General features: G+C 36.0%; 1 protein-coding gene across 1 annotated transcript in view; it reads right to left on the reverse strand.

Moving 5' to 3' along the window:
* Positions 1-21,795, reverse strand: part of NYAP2 (neuronal tyrosine-phosphorylated phosphoinositide-3-kinase adaptor 2) — a 235,009-nt gene that overhangs the window by 49,047 nt on the left and 164,167 nt on the right. Inside the window, exon 4 of the mRNA XM_008055093.2 lies at positions 16,514-17,608. Coding sequence (XP_008053284.1) covers positions 16,514-17,608 — 1,095 coding nt within the window. The remainder of the gene's footprint in view (positions 1-16,513; positions 17,609-21,795) is intronic.

Raw genomic sequence — 21,795 nt, forward strand, 5'->3', positions numbered from 1 at the left:
GTTGAGCTAATAACCAAAAAGAACAAAATACCTGGAACTAAATTTAACCAAGGAAATAGAAGACTTGTACATTGAAAACACTGCTGAAAGAAATTCCAATAAAGACATCTCAACATACTATTTTTAAGACGTCAGTACCATGTAATACAATCTACCTCTTTAATGCAATTCCTGCCAAAAATTCCAATGACATTTTTTTTTGCAGAAATAGAAAACTACATCCCCAAATTTGGAATTTTAAGGGACCTTACATAGCATATGGAATTTTAAGGGACCTTACATAGCCAAAATAATCTTTAAAGAGGCTTCACATTCCTTGATTGTAAAACTTACTATAAAATAGCAAACAAAACAATGTAGCACTGACATAAAAACAAACAGACCAGTGGAATAGAATAGAAGGCCCAGAAATAAATCTTCACATATATGGTTAAATGATTTTTATCAGCAATACCAAGAGCAATCTTTTGAACATATGCAAAAGAATAAAGTAGAACTCTTATCATATACTATATACAAAAATGAACTCAATATGTATCAAAGATCAAAATGTAATAACAAACTATAAAACTCTTTGAAAGGAACACAGGGAAAAATTTACACAATATTGGATTTGACAATGATTTCTTGAATATAACAACAAAAGCACATGCAATAAAGGTAAAAATAGATAAATTAGACTAGATCAAAATTAAAAAGAGTGGAAAAGCAACCCATGCAATGGGAGAAAATATCTGCATACTGTATATTGGATAAGGGATTAATATACAGATTATATGAAGAACTTCTACAACTAAACAACAAAAAGAGATCAAACAACCCAATGTAAAAATGGGCAAAGGACTTAGATAGGTATTTATCTAAGAAAGACAGATATTTGTCTAAATAAGCACATGAAAAGATACTCAACATCACTAGTCATCAGGGAAATGTAAATCAAAACCACAGTGAGACACCACTTAGTATTGCTATTAAAAATAATAATAATAATAAACAGAAAATAACTAATGTTTGCAAGGACATAGAGAAATTAGAACTTTTGTGTATTGCTGGTGGGAATAAAAATAGTACATTCAATATGGAAAACAGTATGGTAGTTCCTCAAAAGATTAAACATAAAATTAATATATGATCCAGCGATTCTAGTTCTAGGTATATAATCTGAATAATTGAAAGTAGGGTATCAAATAGGTAATCATACACCCATGTTCATCACTGCATTACTCAAAATAGCCAAAAGGTGAACACAACACAAATGTTCTTGGATAGTGAATGGATAAGCACAATGTAGTATATACATACAATGGAATATTATTCAGCCTTAAAAAAGAAGGACATCCTGCAATATACAACAACTTGGATGAACATGGAAGAAATTGTACTACATGAAATAAGCTAGTAACAGAAGGACAAATATTGTTTACTTCCATTTATAAGAGCTACCTAGAATAATCAAAGTATTCTAGACAAAAACAAAAATGGTGGGAAAGGAGAATGGGGAGTTGTTATTTAAAGTGATGGAGTTTCAGTTTGGAAACATAAAAGTTCCTGAGATGGCTAGTGGTGGTGTTTACACAACAGTATGAATTTACTTAATGGCACCCAACTGTACATTTAAAAATAGTTAAATTATAAATTTTATGTTTTATGTATATATATATATGACATATTTTTTTATACCATAATTTAAAAAAAACCCAAATATTTGGTTTTCAGGGGTTGGCATGAACCATTGCTAAGCAGTAATACAAATCTCTGACATTGATGGTTTTTAAAAGTATGAGGGGGTGATCCCCCCAAAAAATGAGATTAATTTTTGGAGGGCAGGACCTTTCTAGTACAGGCTTCCCCCACTAGGTGTGTGCTCTAGGAATCCATCAGCATCAGTGTTGCAAGAGGTTGCATTTGGTTTCAGTGACTTTTTTTTTTTTAAGATTCTTTCAATGCATTTGCCCATTACATGATGGGTGATTTACATGAACAACCTGGCCATATCATGCTGAGTGTTCAGCAGTTTTTGACTATAAAATGGCATGCCCCCCCTATGCCCCACCCTCTCTATTCACCCAATCTTGCCCTGAGTGACTTTTACTGTGTTTCTCCAGATGAAATAAGTCCTCAAAGGGAAACATTTTGCTGATGTAGAAGAGATGAAACAGAAAATGGCAGAAGCACTAAAAGACATCAAAACTAACGAGTTCAAAAATTGTTTTGAGCAGTGGAAAAAGCATCTTGATAGGTGTATTACATTTAAACAAAGAGTACTTTGAAGGTAACTGAAGTTTAAACGTTTAAGAATAAATACATTTTTAAAATAAATTCTAGGGTTTTTTGTGGGGGGGATATCCCTTTGTATAGATCCCAATTTCACCACTAACTGTAAAATAGTATCCTGGACTTTGAATTCTTCTCATCATGGATGGGATATGTGGCTGAATTTACCTTACCTCCTTTCATCAGTTTCACTGGCTTAGTAACACTCTAAGTTGTATTCTGAAATTTAGCATGAAAAACTCTCTAGGGTCAAGAATTAAGGTTTTACAAGGACATTTTACGTGTCTGCACATGGACACCTGAGGAGACTTACCTGCTCTTAGTAGTACCCTGGCTGGATGGAGATCTCAGTGTACACTGCTATGCCCTGATGACTACTGTCCCTCTGTTTAATTGGCTTTGATTCTTGTTCCTATTTCACTACATACAATTCAGGTTTCTAACATACTAGTCTTTAAAAAGTTTGCCATATATCTTAAGTTACTTTTTAAAGGTCTTGGCTGAAGACCATATTCTGATTAAATCAGTTTTGCTTTTTGGGGAAATATATTTGAAAACAAGTGGGTGCTGTTTAGGCCTTTCTTTCCCTTCCTTAATCCCAGACCTAGAGGTTCCTGTTAATTTGAAGCCATTGCATATGCAACTAATAACATCAATTCACAATCCCCTGGGGACATATAACTCTGGTATGCTTTCACTTATCTGGCTCAGTACCTTCCTGGTCAGTCTTCTCTATTCTTTAAAAAACAAGAAAGAAAGAGAAAGAGGGAGGGAGGGAGAAAAGAAAGAAGGGAGAGAGCAAGCGAGGAAGGGAGAAAGGGAGAGAGAGGGAGGGAAGAAGGAAGCCCTCTCAGGGAAACACATTATACACCAACACAGATTAAGAGCTGGCTCTCTTAAATGTCAGTTACTCATGAGTCTCTTGAAGCCCTCCATTGATTTCACATGGAAGTAGGTCAGGACTGCTTTTAACTGGAGAAGGCTCATGCTGCAGGTTTCATTTAACTGCGTGAGGAATGAATATTAAAAATTGATGTGCAAAGCAAACCTCTGCTTAATTAGCATCTGGATAAAGTCTTTACTAGGAAAGGCATAGACATGAATAAAAAATGAGAAAAGTGACAATGAAACTGTTTCTGTGTCTGTAGCCTTTCTCTTATGAAAAATATTGTGGATGGTCACTTTTCATACATGCCTTCTCTACTACAATTAATCTGAATTAGGAAGTTACTATCCTTTCTATATATTTGTGGTTGCATACATTTTCAAATAGAATTTGAGTGTTTGTATTTTTTTCTGATGTTCCATTTTTCAAATGATAACCTTAACTTTTTTTTGCATCTTAAGTAATCACTTTAAAAGGAAATTGGATTCTATTTGAATGTACTTGGAAATGACACTTCATAAATAACACTTTTTATGTCTTCCATCTACATAACAAGTGTTTTTGATAAGTACTTTGGGTCCTCCTGGTTCCATGTAATTATTTGATTAATAACTAAACCTTTTTGGAAGCAAATTTTTTATTTTATTTTAAGAGATAAATAATTTGTAACTAGAAAATAAAAATATTTGCTACATTTGAAAAACACATCAACAACCCAGTGTTACTGAATTTTTTTATTTTGCGAGTAAATTGTCTTTCACAATCATGATGTCCTATTGTTCAGCCCTTTATATAATAAAGATGGTCCCTTTGTTCTCAGAGTTGTTCTTTATAGGGTAAGGGTACCCGGCTCCATTGGGTATGATGGCCCCTCTGCCTTCAAGGCTTAGATATCATTCGGCAAACTAAAAACAGCCTGCTTCCTGTGGGAACAGAAAATGACTTAAGCTTTCTCCAATTCTTTATGCACTAACTTCAGATTGTAGAATGATTTACTTAAGATGTCAGATCCTTTACCCAAGCCTAACTGAAGAGAAACTTGCACAAATAACAACATGGTATGTCTGAAAATTTAATTCATTTTCAACTTTATCTTTTAATAAAATATTTATTATTTTCTCGTGTATCTAAAGGTCAAATAATCGCCCTTAGGGTTGCATGGCAATTAACATTTATAAGGTATTTTCCTGCACATGATTGTCTTTAGATTTTCACAATCTTGTGAAATAAATATGAAAAAACTGAGATGCAAATTTTTGCTTACCCTGAAAGAACAGCTATTAGACAGCAAATCTATCTTTTGACCTCAGGACATTATATTCCATGTTATATATAGATGCAGATATAGATATAGAAGATACAGATATGGATATATAGCTACATAGTTAGCTTTTTTAAGCTGGTTGAACAAAGAAATTTTTAAAAAATACATGAAGGTGTGAAAATAAAGACACATTTTTATTCACCTTTTTTATTTTTCATCTTCTGAAAATTAAACAGTAAATGGGTCTTATTCAATACCATTTATAATCTAAGCTAATGATTTTGCTATCTACAGTATATCTTGATACTGCTTCCAGAATTATTCAGTGAAAATCTATGCTATGCTATTTTTCAAGGACCCTACTTTAATTCTTATGCAAGATATTTAGAGTTAGACTGTGAGCAATTGCTTTCATTTTCCTTATGAGTGTTATCTGTTTTCTTCAATCAGTAACTTGACTGATTTTCTTTTTAAATATTACATGTGAAAATTATCTAAACCTGGGTTCTTCACTTGGTTCATAAGTATTTTAACTACTATTGATCTTGGAATTCTGTGCAAAACTCATGATAATCAATACATGTTAAATGTGACAATTCTATTGGACTTTACCATTTTTAAAAATTAGAAAAATCAAAAAATTCACTAATATAAATTGACTATGCAAAATGTAGTCCTAGGGACCATGGGCACTTAAAACAAAAAATATATAGTCCTCAAAAACTAACCATTTAGTTGGAAAGTTTGGATGTGTTTTATTCACTCACCAAATAGTCATTTGATCATACAATGAACACGGACTGAACATGCCCTTTATACCAGAAAATATGCTAGTTGTTGCAATAAAAAAGACTCAGTGTGTGTACTGACAACCTAGTGAAGGCAAACATTTAAACACATAATTACAACACTGTCAATCGTATGTTAGAATTTTTTTTTTAATATTGATGGAGGAGTAGGTTAGAATCGGTGGTTCATGCCTGTAATCTCAACACTTTGGGAGACTGAAATTACGGGACTGAGGTCTGGAGTTCAAGACCAGCCTAGGCAACATAGGGGCACAACCTCTAGCTGGAAAAAAAAAAAAAGCCAGACTTGATGGCACACACCTGTAGTCCCAGTTGCAGCAATAGGACTACCTGAGACTGACAGTTTGAGGTTACAGTGAGTTATCATCACATATCATTGCACCACTGTACTTTAGCCAGGGTGACAAAAAAAAGACCCTCTCTCTCAAAAACACAAACAAATAAAAAGATTAAATGAAGAAATAGAGCTCGCAAAAAAAAAAAGAGGCAAAAGGGATAGAGTTTAAAAAGAATTACTAATGAAGATATTATATTGCATGGGGATCAATAGAAAAAAGTTTTCACACAGTAATCTGAGGATGGTGGCACACATTTATCATCCCAGCTACTTGAGGCCAGGTGTTAGAGGTTGCAGTGTGCTATGATTGTGTTTGTGAATAGCTACTGCACTCCATCCTGGGCAACATAGCAAAATCCCATCACTAATTTTTTGTTTTAAAGAAAAGTCTTTACATGGAGTGAATAACAATATCAGATGTTCCACAAAGGTTTAAAAGAACCAGGAGTGGAAAGATACAAGAATCAGAGAAAAATTAGGATGCTTTTTGTAACTTTCAAGTGAGTAGATAAGGAAGCCAGATTAAGGTTGGAATGGGGAGAGGAAATGGAGGCAGCAAAAACACAACATTCACTTATGTGGCTTGTCCATGACAGTTAAATGAAAAGACGTGGCCAGATGTAGAACGAGGCTTTTGTTTTCTGAAACATCAATGGGTGATTTAATATAGTTTATATTAGAAGCCAAAGTGAATTCTATAGGCTACAAGTAAGAGTATCAATCAAGAAGGTAATCTGTTTAATATCTTAGTTTTAAAGGTTCTCTTTGATTATTTCAATATTGACCAAAAGTTTTCATTATTCTAACACATCTCTCTTGTCATTACTCATTAGTTAGTGGTTAATAACTAATCAGTTTAAAGAAGGAAACTAATTGTTCATCTACAACTAGGAAACATATGCAAAAAAGAGAAAAAATGGTCTGATTGAAATCTAACTGAAACTTGACCAGTAGAAAATGTAGGAGAAAGTTTTACCTCCACCATCAATTGTCAAAAGAATATTACAAACATCTGGATTTGTTTATTTTTAAGTTTAGTTGGTCTGGGTACATCTGTCTAGTTAGTATATTCTTCTTCAAAACCTGTTTTACTAACACTTTTTGCTTCCCTCTTAGTTTCTCCTTAGTATTTTTTACTCATTTTATTTGGGAATACCAATAATCCAGATTCTCCAGTTCATTGATTTTTCTATTAGGAGTAGAACATTTAATTAAACTAGCTCCTATCAGCTAACAACAATAATGAGTTTGCTTCAACTAAGAAATACCATGAACCATTACAGATACCTTATTAAATTTGGAATTGCCATTCATTTACCAAATTCTGAAAAACTAATTAGATTAAAATTAAGAAAAGCTTTTAAAATATTTTATAAGTGAAGCCCATTTTTCATCACTGGGAACATACACCTTTAAGACCACCAGTCATATAATGATAGCTCACTGAATTTATTCAGTGCTTTTCCTCCAAAGATGTTAAATGGCTTATGTGAATGTGCTTTCATTCTCTTTACTATTGAGTTCAATAATGCATAATGTTAAGTAGATTGAAATTTTTTCTGTAAAATGTTAGTATCTTATTTTCTTTAAAATAAAAAATGTATCTTTCTGTCTCCAAACTTAGAAAAGGCATCAATTTTCACAGCTTATTCAATTGTACAGAAACTGATAATGATTAGACTTCTAAAAGTAGTCCAAATTTAAATGCTTGATGGCAATATCTTTATATCTTTTCCCTCAATAAATCTGCTGGGAATGGAATAGCCATTCTCTTAAACATTCCACATAAGTGCAGAAGCAATAAATTCAGCATAACTGCTTTTTTGCTGAATGACTATATTGATTTCAATGTGGAGTGTTCTAAGTCATAGAAGCTGATTTTTTTTTCTCACTTAATGCTAAAACATTTCTCATATGGCTTTTCCCCTCTCAAGTTCATAGCCTTCTTTGGTCACTATGCCTATTAATTCAACAAGTTCAATAAATATTTACCATGTATCAACTTTGAGAAATATTGCATTGAAACAAGTATTACAGGAAGTAAAATAATGAAAAGGTTTGGCCCTTGTCCTTCCTGGTCCTTTGTCTTAATGGGTAATGAAAAAAAAAAATCTTTACGCTGCATATGAATAAATCTCATATCATTACAGAAGTACAAAAAATGTACTCAAAGACAACAGCCTCAAAAAAACTTGTGGATAAATTGGTAGACTCTGAGTTGGGACTCAAGAATTAGACTAACATTGTTTTATGAACAATCTGAGGCAGGAAGTGAGTCCTTCCTTTGGGGATTTATAGATTATCCCGTAATCTACAGAGGTACCAAAGAAGAAGCCAAAAGGAAATCATCGTTTTAATATCTAATATTTTCATTAGAAAGGTGAGAAAACTAAGGCACTAGAAGTGAAGTGACTTATCCAAGATCTCAAAGCTTGTTAATGGAAATCATGTTTTGTGACATCCATCCTCATTCTAGACTTATAGATCATATTTAATAAGAATACAGGACACACATAGGGAAGCATGATGTAGCCAATTGGAGCTCTCTTACTTATACCTAAAATTTAATTACTTATAGATGTCAAAGTGTCAACAATACATGGTATAAATTAAAAAATCATAAATCAAGTGTTTCAAGTAACTGAATCAAAGAGGAAAAATCAATTCTAGTATATTCCGTGTGTGTAAAATTAAATACTACAAAGGGAGACTTGGTCTTTAAAAAACTGGGTTGGTGTAGTTTTATTTCTGAATTGGAAGTGTTTCTGCATTTTATAAATCTAAAGCAGGGAGGATTCTTCTTAATGGTGAGAATCACTGATTAAAATGCTGACAAGAAATTGCACTTAAAGATTCAGCAGCTAGAGAATATAAACACAGGGGATAAACACGTCTGCCTGCATCAATCAAAGACAGCTGCAGTCTACTCCCAGAAAGGTGAGCAATTATTTATGAAATTATGTCTTCTTCAGTGATTCTATATTGCAATTCTAGGAGAAACTAAATGAGAAAAACAGACAATGTCATGGTCCCAATTAACCAAGGAGTCACATACATTTTCAAAAGCAAGGAACTTCTACCCTATTTAACCTCATCATCCTGAAAAAATTATTTAGCTTAAAAAATAATAAATAGGACAACTCATTCTTAAAGAACTGTATTTTTTATTACTTTAAAGATGAGTGTCTGATTCTGTCAACTGCACATCAATATAAATCTAAAGAGAAAAGAGATGACTCTGAGAAGCATTTGCATGGGTCTTGGAGATAGTTTTGTTTGGAGATAGAGTCATTTTGTTTAACTAGAGTCATTTTCTTGATTAATGCTGCTACAGCCCTCACTGCCTTTGAGCATTGGCTGGAGTTTTTGATTAATCGACTTTTTTTTTTTCTTGGAGTAGTGATGGGCCATCAGGTTACTGATCAGTTATGGCCAAGATTCAAGCAGCTGAGGACAAATGCCCTCTATCCCTGTAGATAGAATCATCTAGTAGGTAGTTCAGTATTGAAAATCTGACAGACCAAAGAAACCTGCACATATACCCTTAAGTTATGCTTGGAGGCACTGAGGCATGCAGTTATATCTCTTTGTCTAGGTCATTTAGGTGATTCTAAGGCCCACTGGGCAGACCACATGCTTTCAGGGCAGCTCAGGAGCCTGGGGTACGGAGCTCATTGCTGTGTCTGAAATATTCCAAAATGAGTCTTAAAGGATGCTGAAAAGATTTTCTACCACCTTTCTGAATTGCTGACAATCATTAAGTAGTCTGTGCCATTTATGTAAACTTTTGACTTTCTCCTTATTAAGTAGATATCCCTCAGAGTGATAACATCATGAACTGTTAAAATTTTTATGACAACTGGTGAATTTTGGAGAGACTGATTAAGTATAGATAAAGAATTATTAAGGCAACTCTGAAGCCAAATAATCTGGGTTCAAATTCCAGATTGACTCCCTATGTGATTCTAAGTTGTGCCTCAGTTTCTTCCATCTTTCAAACAGCAATGTTAATATCACCTGATATCAGAGTATTGCTATGAGGATTAAATATATGTAAAACGCTTAGAAAGTTCTGATACAGAGTAAATGGCAAAAAAATAAAAATAAAAATAAAATAAAAGTATATTCTACTATTACTATAAAAGTTTTCTCAAGGAAAGGAAAGGGCTGGCCACAGTCTTCTGTTTCCAGGTTATTACCACTAGTTTCTTTGATACTCTCACTTTGGACTTAGTTGGTCTTGATATTGTTCCTGAGACAAACCTACATTTCTAAGAACCTTATTTGTTAGGAACCTCATCACTCATTCTCCCTTTCACATTGTCATCCCCAACTCCTAAGATCCTTGGTCCAGTCATGACAGCTAGACCCCTCTATTGTTGATAACGCCCTCATTCCCTGTCCCCCCAGCCTACACAAAAAAGACTTTTTTTCTTGTATTGCCTTCTCTTGTATTGCCTAAGAGTAGCAGTACTCTCTCTGCTTTCCTCATTGACTAGATGATGTGACTGAGTATCCTCACTAGACAGCACAATCTTGTTCTGAGTCATGACCCTATGTAAAGATCCCACCCTGCTCTACTTAGTCCTCCACTTTGAATGGCCTGGACTCATCTGAGCCAACTTCAGGGGTGACCACTGCTGCCAGTCTGAGTTTCAGGTTTCCTTCCTTCCTAGTCTGCCTTGCCAGCCATACCAGTTCCTGTCTGAAGCAGTTCTTACCAATGGTTCTCAAACTTAAGTATGAGAAATTTTAGTTAAGGAAGTAACACAGACTCAGCACGACTAAGACAGAGGTGATAACTAGACCAAAAATAGACATTATTCACAGATTTTCCACCACATTCTTAAACTCTCAAGGTCTCTGGGAAAAACTGTAGGTAGTGAGATATTCTCTGTTGATTTATCCAGTTTACCCTGTCTTCTTTGCAAGCTGCAAGTGAATCAATGACTTACTCAACGGAAGGAAAACAGCATTCACTCATTTTGAATTGTCTGTATTTTACTTTCTCCTTCTCTGTTCTTTCTCTTATATAAATTATCTTTCTAGCCTTGTTAGGTGAAAGCAATGTATTATAGGTTTCTTCTGAATACAAGTAAATGGTGCTGTTAATATTTAACCATCTATTCTTAAGGTATTGTTAAGAGAAGGCATAAATATCATCAAGGATTGTCACTACATAGTCAACAGCCCAAGCCCAACACCCACAGTTTCTTATGGTAAGGCCCAGAAATATGTATTTTTAACAGCATCCAGGTGAATCAGATGAATTGGGCAGATATGAGACCACTCACTTAAACTTTCTATGTAGTCTGAGACCACAGTGTGAGACTGTGAGCAGGGGAGCAACCAACAAACAGTAGAAAAGACCTTGAAAGAAATTGGTCTTTATTTAAGATGTTCATCAAAACTAACAGGTCTTGGTCCTGCCAGATCTTCTAGAATCTTCCTCATGGTATCTTCTGAGATGTCTTCGTGTGTTCTGGGTGTATCTCAGCTCCCAAATCTCTCTGAAGAATCCCAAAGTACTAGAGTTTCCAGATCTAGTCCCTAACTCTGACCAGGATGCTTCACGTCTCCATTTATACAAAAGTCCTGCCCTAAATCAACATGCTTGTAGATGAGCAGTTACAGGATGTGAGCTCGCCCCATTTTCCATTGCAAATGAGAGATCCTGAACTTAGATTTTTTCCTCTACCCTTCCCTTTGTTTTTCCAATAACTGTTTTTGTCCCACACACTCTTTGTCAGCAGCTGCCTTTGCAAGAAAGAAAAGGAGGGAAGATAAAATCCTTAACTATTTAACTATTACTAAATTTTACTGAATAAAAACTAGTATTTTAAATAGGCTAAACAAAATGTGTAGATCCTCCTAAAACAAACTCATATTCATTCCATCTTTCTAAGAACAGTTTATTTTTTGCAAAGTTGACTGACACGCCTGTCTTCTCAGATACGAATCCCAGAATTCCATTCCAGGCCTAATATTCAAGACCTATAAGGTTAAAAACGCCTTGGAAGTGAAGGTCCTACACTCCTTACACTGAAGGTCACACACTTTAACTAGCTCAGAGGCTTCTCTGACAAGTTTGAGTATCTGGTTTCTTGATTCACAACTGATTAATGGTATGATAATTCCATGAGGAAAAAATTAAAAAGAGAGGAGGAGAGGTGAAAGAGGAGAGGAATGACTAGATGCATCAGTAAAACTATCTGAAATCAGAGTATTGCTAGAAGAATTCAATATATATAAAACTCTGGAATAAAGGGAGGCACAGAAATCACAAGAAACAGGCACAAGAATTTGAGTGGATTTAAATGACAATAGTAGAAGGCAATTCATTTCTACAACCTTAAATAGCCCCTTGTGGACATCCCAGCAGAGTAATAAGCTGTCAATACCCTGTCACAGCTATTACAATGACCTAGAACGATGATAGCCACCTCTGTGTGAAGTTCCCATATTTGGGTCACCTTGCTAGACACTTTGCATTAGCGCATAGTAGGCACATAACCACTATCACAACAGTTACCATTAATTATCATGATAGCTAGGGTAAGAGAGTAGACCCTTTCTTTTTGCATAAAATAGAACAATGCATAAAAACAGAATTCTATTTTAAAAGATTTTTTTCCCCAAATCATTCTTTGTTCTTTAAATATTTAAAAAATAACCTTTTGTAGTTAATTTTTATTTACTTAAAAATCATTTAAAAAATTAAATCAGAGTTTGTTGAAGCAGTTTCTTCACCAGTAATGCCCAATATGTTAGACATCTCTAGACCTCATATGTTTCATAAAAAGAGAGTGGTATGTATGTATACATATGTGTGTGAGGTGGGGGTTGGGTGTTTCTAGGCTTTTTGGTTTTATTTTGTTTGTTTTCATACGTGTTTTAGTTTCTCTGTGAGCTTTTTTTTTCTTAAAGAAAGTTAATCAAAAGATCAAAGTGGCATCTGATTTTCAACTGTATTTCATCAGTCCCACAGGAATAATTTATATTCAGAACTATAAAAATATTACATGAAATCTAAAGGTATTATATATTTTTCAAATGCTAAAACATGAAATTTTAACAGGAAAACCTGTGAATGTCCAATAATGTGAAATATTGTTGCGTATCATATAGATTTTGGTAATACCAAGCCTCCATTTTTATTTTAATAACAACAACAGGAGATGAGTGGACCTGGATCTTTGCCTTCTTCTTTCCTTCCACATCCCCACTATGTTCCCATGCCTTCTTTCATGTTCTGAAGTGTACCTTTCTGTTCACTTTTTGCCTTGGTGTCCGGATTTGTTCACATACCCCCTGACCCTATGTGTGCATTTTTTGTACCTTTCTTAGTGTCTTAATTTATTTGTTAGTCTCTTGCCTTTGCTGCTTCATGTTCTCATTCTTTTTTTTTTTTTGAGTTGGAGTCTCACTCTGTCGCCCAGACTGGAGTGCAGTGGCCGCTCCCGGCCACTGCAGCCTCGACCTGCTGGACTCCGGCGATCCTTCCACCTCAGCCTTCCAAGTAGCCGGAATTACAGGCATGCGCCACCACGCCCGGCTGATTTTTTGATTTATTGTAGAGATGAGGTCTTCGCTGCCCAGGCGGGTCTCGAACTGGTGGGCTCAGGCAATCCACTCACCTCAGCCTCCCAAAGGCGCGGGATTACAGGCTGAGCCACCGAGCCCGGCTCATGTTCTCATTTTTTTTCTGAAGTTTTTATTTACATTTCTCTACTTATAGCTTTTCTGTCATTCTTTGCATTGAATAAATTGTAACATTTAATTATGTTCTTCACTATGTATTGTACTTTTTAAAAATAGAAATGTACAAGTATTCATTTATATTAAATATAGGCCAAACTTTTATTTTTAAAATATTTCTCACTAAGGGAAAAAAAAGGTTTTCTATCTTTTTATTTGGTCCTGGCTATTAGTTGATATGATTCATAGCACCTAATTTAATCAAACAGCATGACTCATTAATGACCTACATGTTCTGAAGATTCAAATCAAAATCATAACAGGTATATTTTTAAAAAGAATATGTGAAAGATAAAAATGATAAGTAGAAATTTATTATCCTGTAAGTCTCCAAATTTCACTATAAAACATATTTTTGCCTGGTCTACTTATTTATGTGGATGCAAATAAGTGTTAATCACTTCTTACATGCCTTATATCATCCATGTCTCTGCATAAATTTTAAAAATATTAATAATAATGATAACATTTTTAAAGAATATTAGAGCTACAGAGATTCAGTTGTCTTCATTTAATCATAGTACACATTACATTGTCCCATCAACTAGGAAAAAAATGCTTCCTACAACAATTAAAGCAAAGGCCATATTTAGGAAATTGTGAAATGAATTTTATTCATAATCTACCATTTTTGTCTTAGTTTACTTTTTTCCTATTGACCAATCCTCATCAACAATTGTAAGCCTTTAAGACATGAAATTTACATTAGGCTTGCTTTTTCTAGATTATTAAAAATAAGAGTATATGGTATAAATATTATTTAACATAGTTTTCCTTTATTAAAACAAAGATTATATTTATTTTAGATTGGAATTATACAATTAATAAAATTGAGTTTTCCAGCAAAGCAAGAAGGGCTTGAAAGATAGAAATATGGGTCTTATTTTTATTTTGGAAATTTAAAAAATTCCTGTATAAAAAACAAAAACAAAAAATTGTGTCATGAATGTCATGACTCTATTTCTAAGGTATCAACAAGTGTCTACCAATCTTATCTGGCAAGAGTAAAAGGAAGAATTGTATCACTGAGTGCACTGCAACAGAGATTATTGCTTAACTTCCAATTAACAATTTTGGTTCTACTTTCTGCATTACAGAAAGATTCCCTTATGACTTTGTTAGCGTCTCATAGTGTCTATTTTCCTAGATAGTCATAAGTAAATAGCAATTTGATTATTCATTTGTATTTATCTGCGTTTTTCCTCGCTTTTATTTATGTAAAGTCAAATATTGAGGCTAACTTAACTCAGAGGCATGCCCTTTCTCTGGAGAGTCGATATGTGTTTAATAGCACATGCAGAGGAATTTAATCCTTGGCTCCCTAAAAGCTAAAAAGAGCATGGATCATTTGGTCATGTAGAAGCTTTGTTTTTGAAGCACATGAAGCTCGTTTTTGGAGTCTTATGTGGAAGTCTGTGACATATAACACATAGGCTTATTCTAACAGATGGATTTTTCTTGAAATAACTTCATTAGTTAATCATTTCTTTTACATATACTTTTTCTAGCTAATTGGCATAGCTGCCAGCTGGAGCTGTTAAGGATTTTCCAAGGAAGCTGATAGGTAGGGAAAAAATCCAATCGTTTCACCAATGCTAAGATGAAACTTCTATTAATTTCATACTGATCATAATGTAATTTAAAGGAAAAACATTTTTTAAAGTTGTTACTTTTTTTCTAAATATCTTACTTGATCTGTATGAAAACGAAATCAATAAATCAATCATCTGGAAGAAACTTTAAATTTTAATAAAGTATCTAGACCTGATTTTCCAATCTTGACTCTATTGGCAGTGTAAATCAGATAATTTTTTTTGTTTTTGCGGTGGGCTGTTTTGTGCATTGCAGGCTGTTAAGCAGAATCCCTGGCTTCTACCCAATATTTGCCAGTAGCACCCCCAGTTGTGACAATCAGTATTGTCTCTAGACATTGCCAAATATCTCTGTGGACAAAATCACCCTAGTTGAGAACAATTGCTCTAGAAGCAGGTTGTTCCTAATTTTTAATTTAATTCCTAAAATAATTTTATGTATGTATGTATGCATACAACTTCAGACATGCCTAGTATATTATAAATTATTGCGTTTCAATTAAACAATAAAATGTTATAGGGAGAATTATTTAAGTACCTAATATTTTCATAAATATCTCTGAGTAAAGAAAAAAAGGAACTGGTGGCTTATAAATACCAAGGAATATTAATTATCTAAAGAATGCCACTATCATCTTCATCATCAAAAGTATTGAGGATGTCTTTTTTTTTTTTTAAGGAAAGTTTTCAGTATGATTGTATGAATAGATAAATAAGAAATCATGTGGTAGAATTATTTGAGATATAAATGATTAATTATCAGTCTAGATGTCTAAGGTACTTTTAAATAAAAGAAAGTAGTGAAATGGACACAGAAAAAAACTAATCTGGATCTCTTTTGACTTTATGGTGTACTTGCAAAGTGATTTTGCTCATAAAAGGGTTAGTTATTGAGACAGAGAAATTTCCTGGTCATTGAAATTCAGAGTAAAATAATGATCACCACCTTACTGATTTTTCTAGGTGTCACATAGGAATCTAAGAAGAGTGCCAGAGAAATAAGATGTGAATTATCATGACTTTTCAAAGGACGACCATGGTTCTATTTTAGTTTACAGTGAAAGTAAGACTATAACAATATGAAGTATGCAGAGAGAATAAATCCTTATGTTAAAAAAAAGTTCCTAAATCCTATTCACATTACTTTCTTTCCAACAAAGTTTTCAAATACAGATTTTCTCAAGAAGTGTCAGATATAAAATAAAGACATTTTTACATTTAATATTTAACCCCTCCACCCTCAAAATTAAGGTTTTTAACCTAAAAGTTCTATAGCAACTGCTATACTCTGTGAGATTTTCCAGACCCATTGCAAGAATTTAGATTTTACACTTTATTTTTTTTAAAATCACTATTCTTTTTAATAAGAAATGTTGTTTTGCGCAGATTGCCATTTTTAATTCTTTCAATTCACATTCAGAATACACTGTACGCAAAAGTAAAATAACTCATTCTGCATTCTGAGGTTTCAACTCAAAGGACTAGAAATCGTGTATGCATGTATGCTGGGCTTTCCCTGGACACCATGGCCTTCGGATTGGTTTTAAGCCACACACCAGGCTCTCTGACTCGCAACGGGATTTGCACACTTACTCTCTGCGGGTTCTTTGGAGCGCCGGCCGCTGGACGACTTCCGCAGCAGGCTCCGCCCCGAGGTAAAGAGGCTGGTCAGTTCTTCCAAAGGACTCGTGGGAGTCCTGGATCGAGAGCCGCTCTGAGCCCCGCCGTAGGTGCTCACCGAAGCGTTGACCATCTTGGCGCCATCTTGCGACACCGGCCTGGGGGTCGAGTGAGGCACTGATGGAGAGCTCCTTGAGAGGCTGCCTGAATGCACAGCGTCGTAAGGGGGAGGCCTTTTGAGGCTCAGGGGCGTCAGGGACCTCCCCATGCTGACAGGGGAGGGCGAGGTGGAATGACTTTTAGGGTAGCCATGGGGAGACTGGGTTCGGTACAAAGTGGAAGGGGGCGGAGGAGACGAGGAGAGCACTGCAGTGGCAGAAGCAGGTCCGAGGGCTCCGGCCTGGTCTTTCTCCAGTTTGACGTGGCCGGAGGAGTGAGATGGCAGCGAGGACGGCGACGCTCCAGCTGGCTGTTTCATGTAAGACACGTTTTCCAACACAGGAAGCTTTGTGACCTCCAGCGGGGTGAGCGGAGACTCGTCAGAGTTGGGGGAGCAATGCACGGGGGCTGGAGGGAACACCAGCAGCGGGGGTCTGTGAGAAAGCAAGTTGGGAAAGGGCGGGGGGATGTCACAAAGCAAACCCTTAGGAGTACATGGCACTGAGGACTTGGCGAAGTCCAAGTCAGGCACCGTGGGAGTAGCACACTGCGAAGAACAACTGTGATGGTCAAAGTCACATTTGGCATCTTGGCCTAAGTCGTCAAAGATGGGGTATTTCATCTCCTCGTAGACGGCCTCACTCTGGTCGTCATCCTCTTTCCTGAAGTCTCTGAGAATGTTCCCCACCATCTCGATGTACACGGGTTCCTCTTCCTCAGGGTCTCCCGCGGGGCTGCTGACGTGGGACAGAGAGGAATCCCGCGTGAGCGATGTCCTTCGGGGCCCGTGCTTTTTGATGTACGTTTCATCAAAAGATGTGCTAAGCTGAGTATTTGGATTCCGTTTTGGTTTGGGAGGAGGAATCTTCTTGGAATATTCATCACTGTGGGGTCTTGGTTTGGCAGACACTAAAAGAAGGGGAGAAATGTAAAATAGTTAAGTATGATAGGAAAGCTTTCAAAAAATGATTTGCATTTGGGTTTACTACTATAAACTTTTGGCTAGTGGAGTAGTCTGCTTCATTCCCAGTTTGAGGCTTAAACTGTAGATCAACCAGAGTTACAACGTTTCCAATACTTGGAAAAACCTGATGACAGGATGATAGTAATCTTATCTTCAAACATATTAATAATCCAATAACTGATAAATGCATTAAAGCCAGGACTCTTCACCCCTCTGCCTTAGAATTTCTAAATAGAAGCTTTCGGATGGAACTTGCTGGTAAAAAATGATAACAAATTTCGTAAAAATTAACCTGTAAGAATAAAGTGAGAAAGAAATTCAAGAGGAAAAAAAAAAAAAAAATCTAGAAAGTCTGTTAGCACAAATGGTCACAACAATAACAAAGAGATTGAGCCCTTTTACTGATGTGACTATTATACATGATCACATATCACTTGCATTTAAGATAAAAATTTCCCAGTCTGCTGAACTTAATCTCTGTCTTGGTTCAAATAAATAACTTCTATATAGAGGGGCCTAATACTTCAGAGGAAATTGTTGCGAAAACCTTATGAGGCTAGACAAGTTAATCTCTAAATCTCCAGGTATTGTTGATTATGGTGTATTTGTCTGTTTTGGGTCATAAGATCTCTAGTGATATCCCAAATGTTGTCTCAGAATGAATTTATTAGATATTTTCCACTGACACATCAGAATGCCTTCAAGAGTTTTAAAAGAGAATGACTCAGAGAATGATGTGGAAGCTTCGAGAATAACTTCTGGAAACTTATAACAGATCTGTGTACCAATGCATTCCACAGCCTGCTGGAAGCCCCTTTTTTGAGAGAACATAAACGTCTGACACCATACGGTAGGGCAGAATAAGCTGGCAAATGTCTGTAACTGCAATAAATTGTTTAGCATGCAGGGAAGGTACTTGAGTCTTGTTAATAACTCCTTTTGTTGATATATGCTTACAATGATTGTCATTATGATGCAATGTGGCAGAATGTAGTTTCTTACAGTAGATGGTAGCATGTAGTGCAAGTTGACGGTGTAACTTAAAGTTGTACAACTATGAAGAAATAACAGGGTTATCTATAATTTGTAACCTAAAGAGAGCAATCTCAAGTCACAAACCAAGATACATGTGAATTATCCTTTATTTTTTTCAACTAGCATAGCTTACAATACAGGAGTTCTTCTAAAACTTACTAGAGAGAAAAATGCTTAAGGATAAGTTAGACGGATGGTCTACAGGTCAGCTAGAAGTGACTATGTATCTCACTTTTTAAAGTCATTCCCGATTTCAAATATTCTGTTCCCCTGTGCCCACGATGATAATTTTACTCACAATAACCTAACAGCTTTTTGTTTTTGTTTTTGTTTTTGAGTTGGAGTCTCACTCTGTCGCCCAGACTGGAGTGCAGTGGCCGCTCCCGGCCACCACAGCCTCGACCTGCTGGGCTCCAGCGATCCTTCCGCCTCAGCCTTCCAAGTAGCTGGAATTACAGGCATGCGCTACCACGCCCGACTGATTTTTTGATTTATTGTAGAGATGAGGTCTCACTGCCCAGGCGGGTCTCGAACCCACGGGCTCAGGCAATCCACTCACTTCAGCCTCCCAAAGGCGTGGGATTACAGGCTGAGCCACCGAGCCCAGCTCCTAACAGCTTTTTTATTGGAAGGTTCTTAATGTATCTAGACTTTCTGGTTTAACCCATACTGGAAAAAACTAGATGTTATTCTCCAACGGGCTATAGCAGTGAACTGTTTTACTGCTCAAAGTGAAAAGCCTAGAGACATACTAGGGTGAAAACTATGTAGTTAATCTTTCTGTAGGAGGGCCACAAGTCAATCAATACCTTGTACCACACAACGTGGCTATTGTAAATTTAACTGGTTTTGAAATCTACCAGGTATATTAATTTTCACATGACTTGGTAAATCATCAGATTATATATAAAAATATGAGCCTTGATAGAGTAACTTATAAATCAATGCACAAAGCTGACTTAGTACTAGAAGAATTTGGAAAGAATCAGGACTTGGAAGAACGAAAGCCCATTCAGACTAATCTGAAGTTTGTCTCCTGCCACCCTCGACTACAGAGATTCACTCTAGACTAGGTAACTCAGGCTCTGAGAAAATATTTGCCACAGATATTGGGTTCTAAGGATTGTATGGTGTGGAGTTGAGGAACTCCATTGAGGAGAGGAGTCTGAATGGAGGATTAACCTGAGTCTAGGAATTAAGGATGTTCATGAGATGAACAATTATATTTAGAAGAATTTCATTTTTCTCTCTCTTAAATTACCACTCACTTTTGTTTTATCTGACCCTTCGCTAAAGTCTGATTACTCCAACACAGACTATGGAAATAAATAACAGGACAAGAATTCAAGCATCTTCCGAGCCTATACCTAGGTAGCGGCACTGCATTGAAGTGACACTATACTGCAGGAGTCTCACACAGTGAGACTGTCAATGGTAGATCTGGTAGTGGTATTACATTCAGGGAAGCAGTCATAAATGAACAACATTGGAGACAATATCTCTTTCCCACACAGATTAGAAGGTGGCCTCTGGAATGGACGAGACTAACAATTGGGATATACCCAAAATGTGAGCAAATGACACTTCATTTTGTTTACCAAAAGAAACAGAAAAAAAAAAAAGAAATAAAGACCTTTTATAACTCTATCCTTTATAACAATGAAATGATTGAAGATAATTTTGTATTGCAGAACATATATGTAGAATGAAGGCAGAACAAGTATTCTTTAAGAAACAGTCTGGACAACCTGTTTACCTGGAAAGAACAATTACAATGACAAACCGAGTGCAGATGTTGTCTGACAAGATAAACAAAAAGTAATATATGACTTATGGTGACTGTGAGATGGTCAGAGCTGACAGTTGCTATTGACTGAATTGGACCACCATAAAACATTCATATGTTGAAGCCCTAACCTCCAGTGTGATACTATTTGGCAATAGATCCTTTGGGAGATAATTTGGTTTAAATTGGGTTATGAGGGTGAGACCCTAATGATGTGATATGTGATTATAAAACGAGATGCCAGAAAGTCTCCCCCAGCTCTTGAGACACCAGAAAGTCTCCCCCAGCTCTCTCTCTCTCTCTCTCTCTCTTTCTCTTTCTCTCTCTCTCTTCCTGCCATATGGGAACACAGAGAAAAAGGAGTAGAGTACAAGACAAGTAGAGAGCCCTCACCTGAGACTGTCCATGCTAGCACCTTGACCTTGAACTTCTAGCTTCAAGAAAATAAAATTCTGTAGTTTAAGTCACATACTTAATTGGTTATGGCAAAAAAAGCTTAGCTATCTAAGATAACAGTATATCAACTGAGTTCTATGTAGAAACTCCTTACAGTTGAATGATGAGTACCCACTTTAATTTCATCCTCTGCCACTGGACTATTTTAACTAGCTTTGCCATTTTAATCAACTCTTTCTTAGCCCCTTAAATTTCTTCTGCCCTCTGCCTCCTACCTCCTCCTGCAAGCATATCACAGACAGCACATTCGAAGTACATTCAGAATTGCTTGTCCCAGATTCCTGCCAGGAGCACCCTTCCACCACATGGCCTGTTGTGCTGGTTCATCATGATCTGACTTTCCCACCTCTAATTTGCATAAGGCACATGCTATATAAATCTGATTCATTTTCTGGATGTTTGTGTTTGTTGTTGTTTGCCTCAGTATACTTACTCCCTGCTCCACACTGCTTTGCTTCATTAGCCCACAAGCTGAAGTAATTATCCAGTCAGTCTTGTCCAGAGACTCCCTCACTATCTGGGCAAGCTTCTTTCCTCTTCCTTTCCCTGCTTGGTGAGGAAAATCTAATGCAGACAGATTGACATAATTCAAGCAATTATTCCCCCAGCACTACTCCTTAGTGTTGATCCAAATGAGAGTATGAAGATAGAGAATAGTGTTAAGTAAATTACACCAGATGATTGGAAGAGGTAAACAGATCCATTCATTCAGTATGGGGGAGTGGGCTTAAAAAAAAAATCTGCTTTCCATTCCATACCCTTCCTCTTTGCAGTCTCATGTGATGAAATGTACTCAATGAAATTGTGGACCTAACAAAGCAGAGTTCTGGAAGAATGTGAAACTATGATTCTCTG

The sequence above is a fragment of the Carlito syrichta genome, unplaced genomic scaffold, assembly GCF_000164805.1.
Source record: "Carlito syrichta isolate Samal-C Ts95f unplaced genomic scaffold, Tarsius_syrichta-2.0.1 Scaffold301668, whole genome shotgun sequence".
NCBI lineage: Eukaryota > Metazoa > Chordata > Mammalia > Primates > Tarsiidae > Carlito > Carlito syrichta.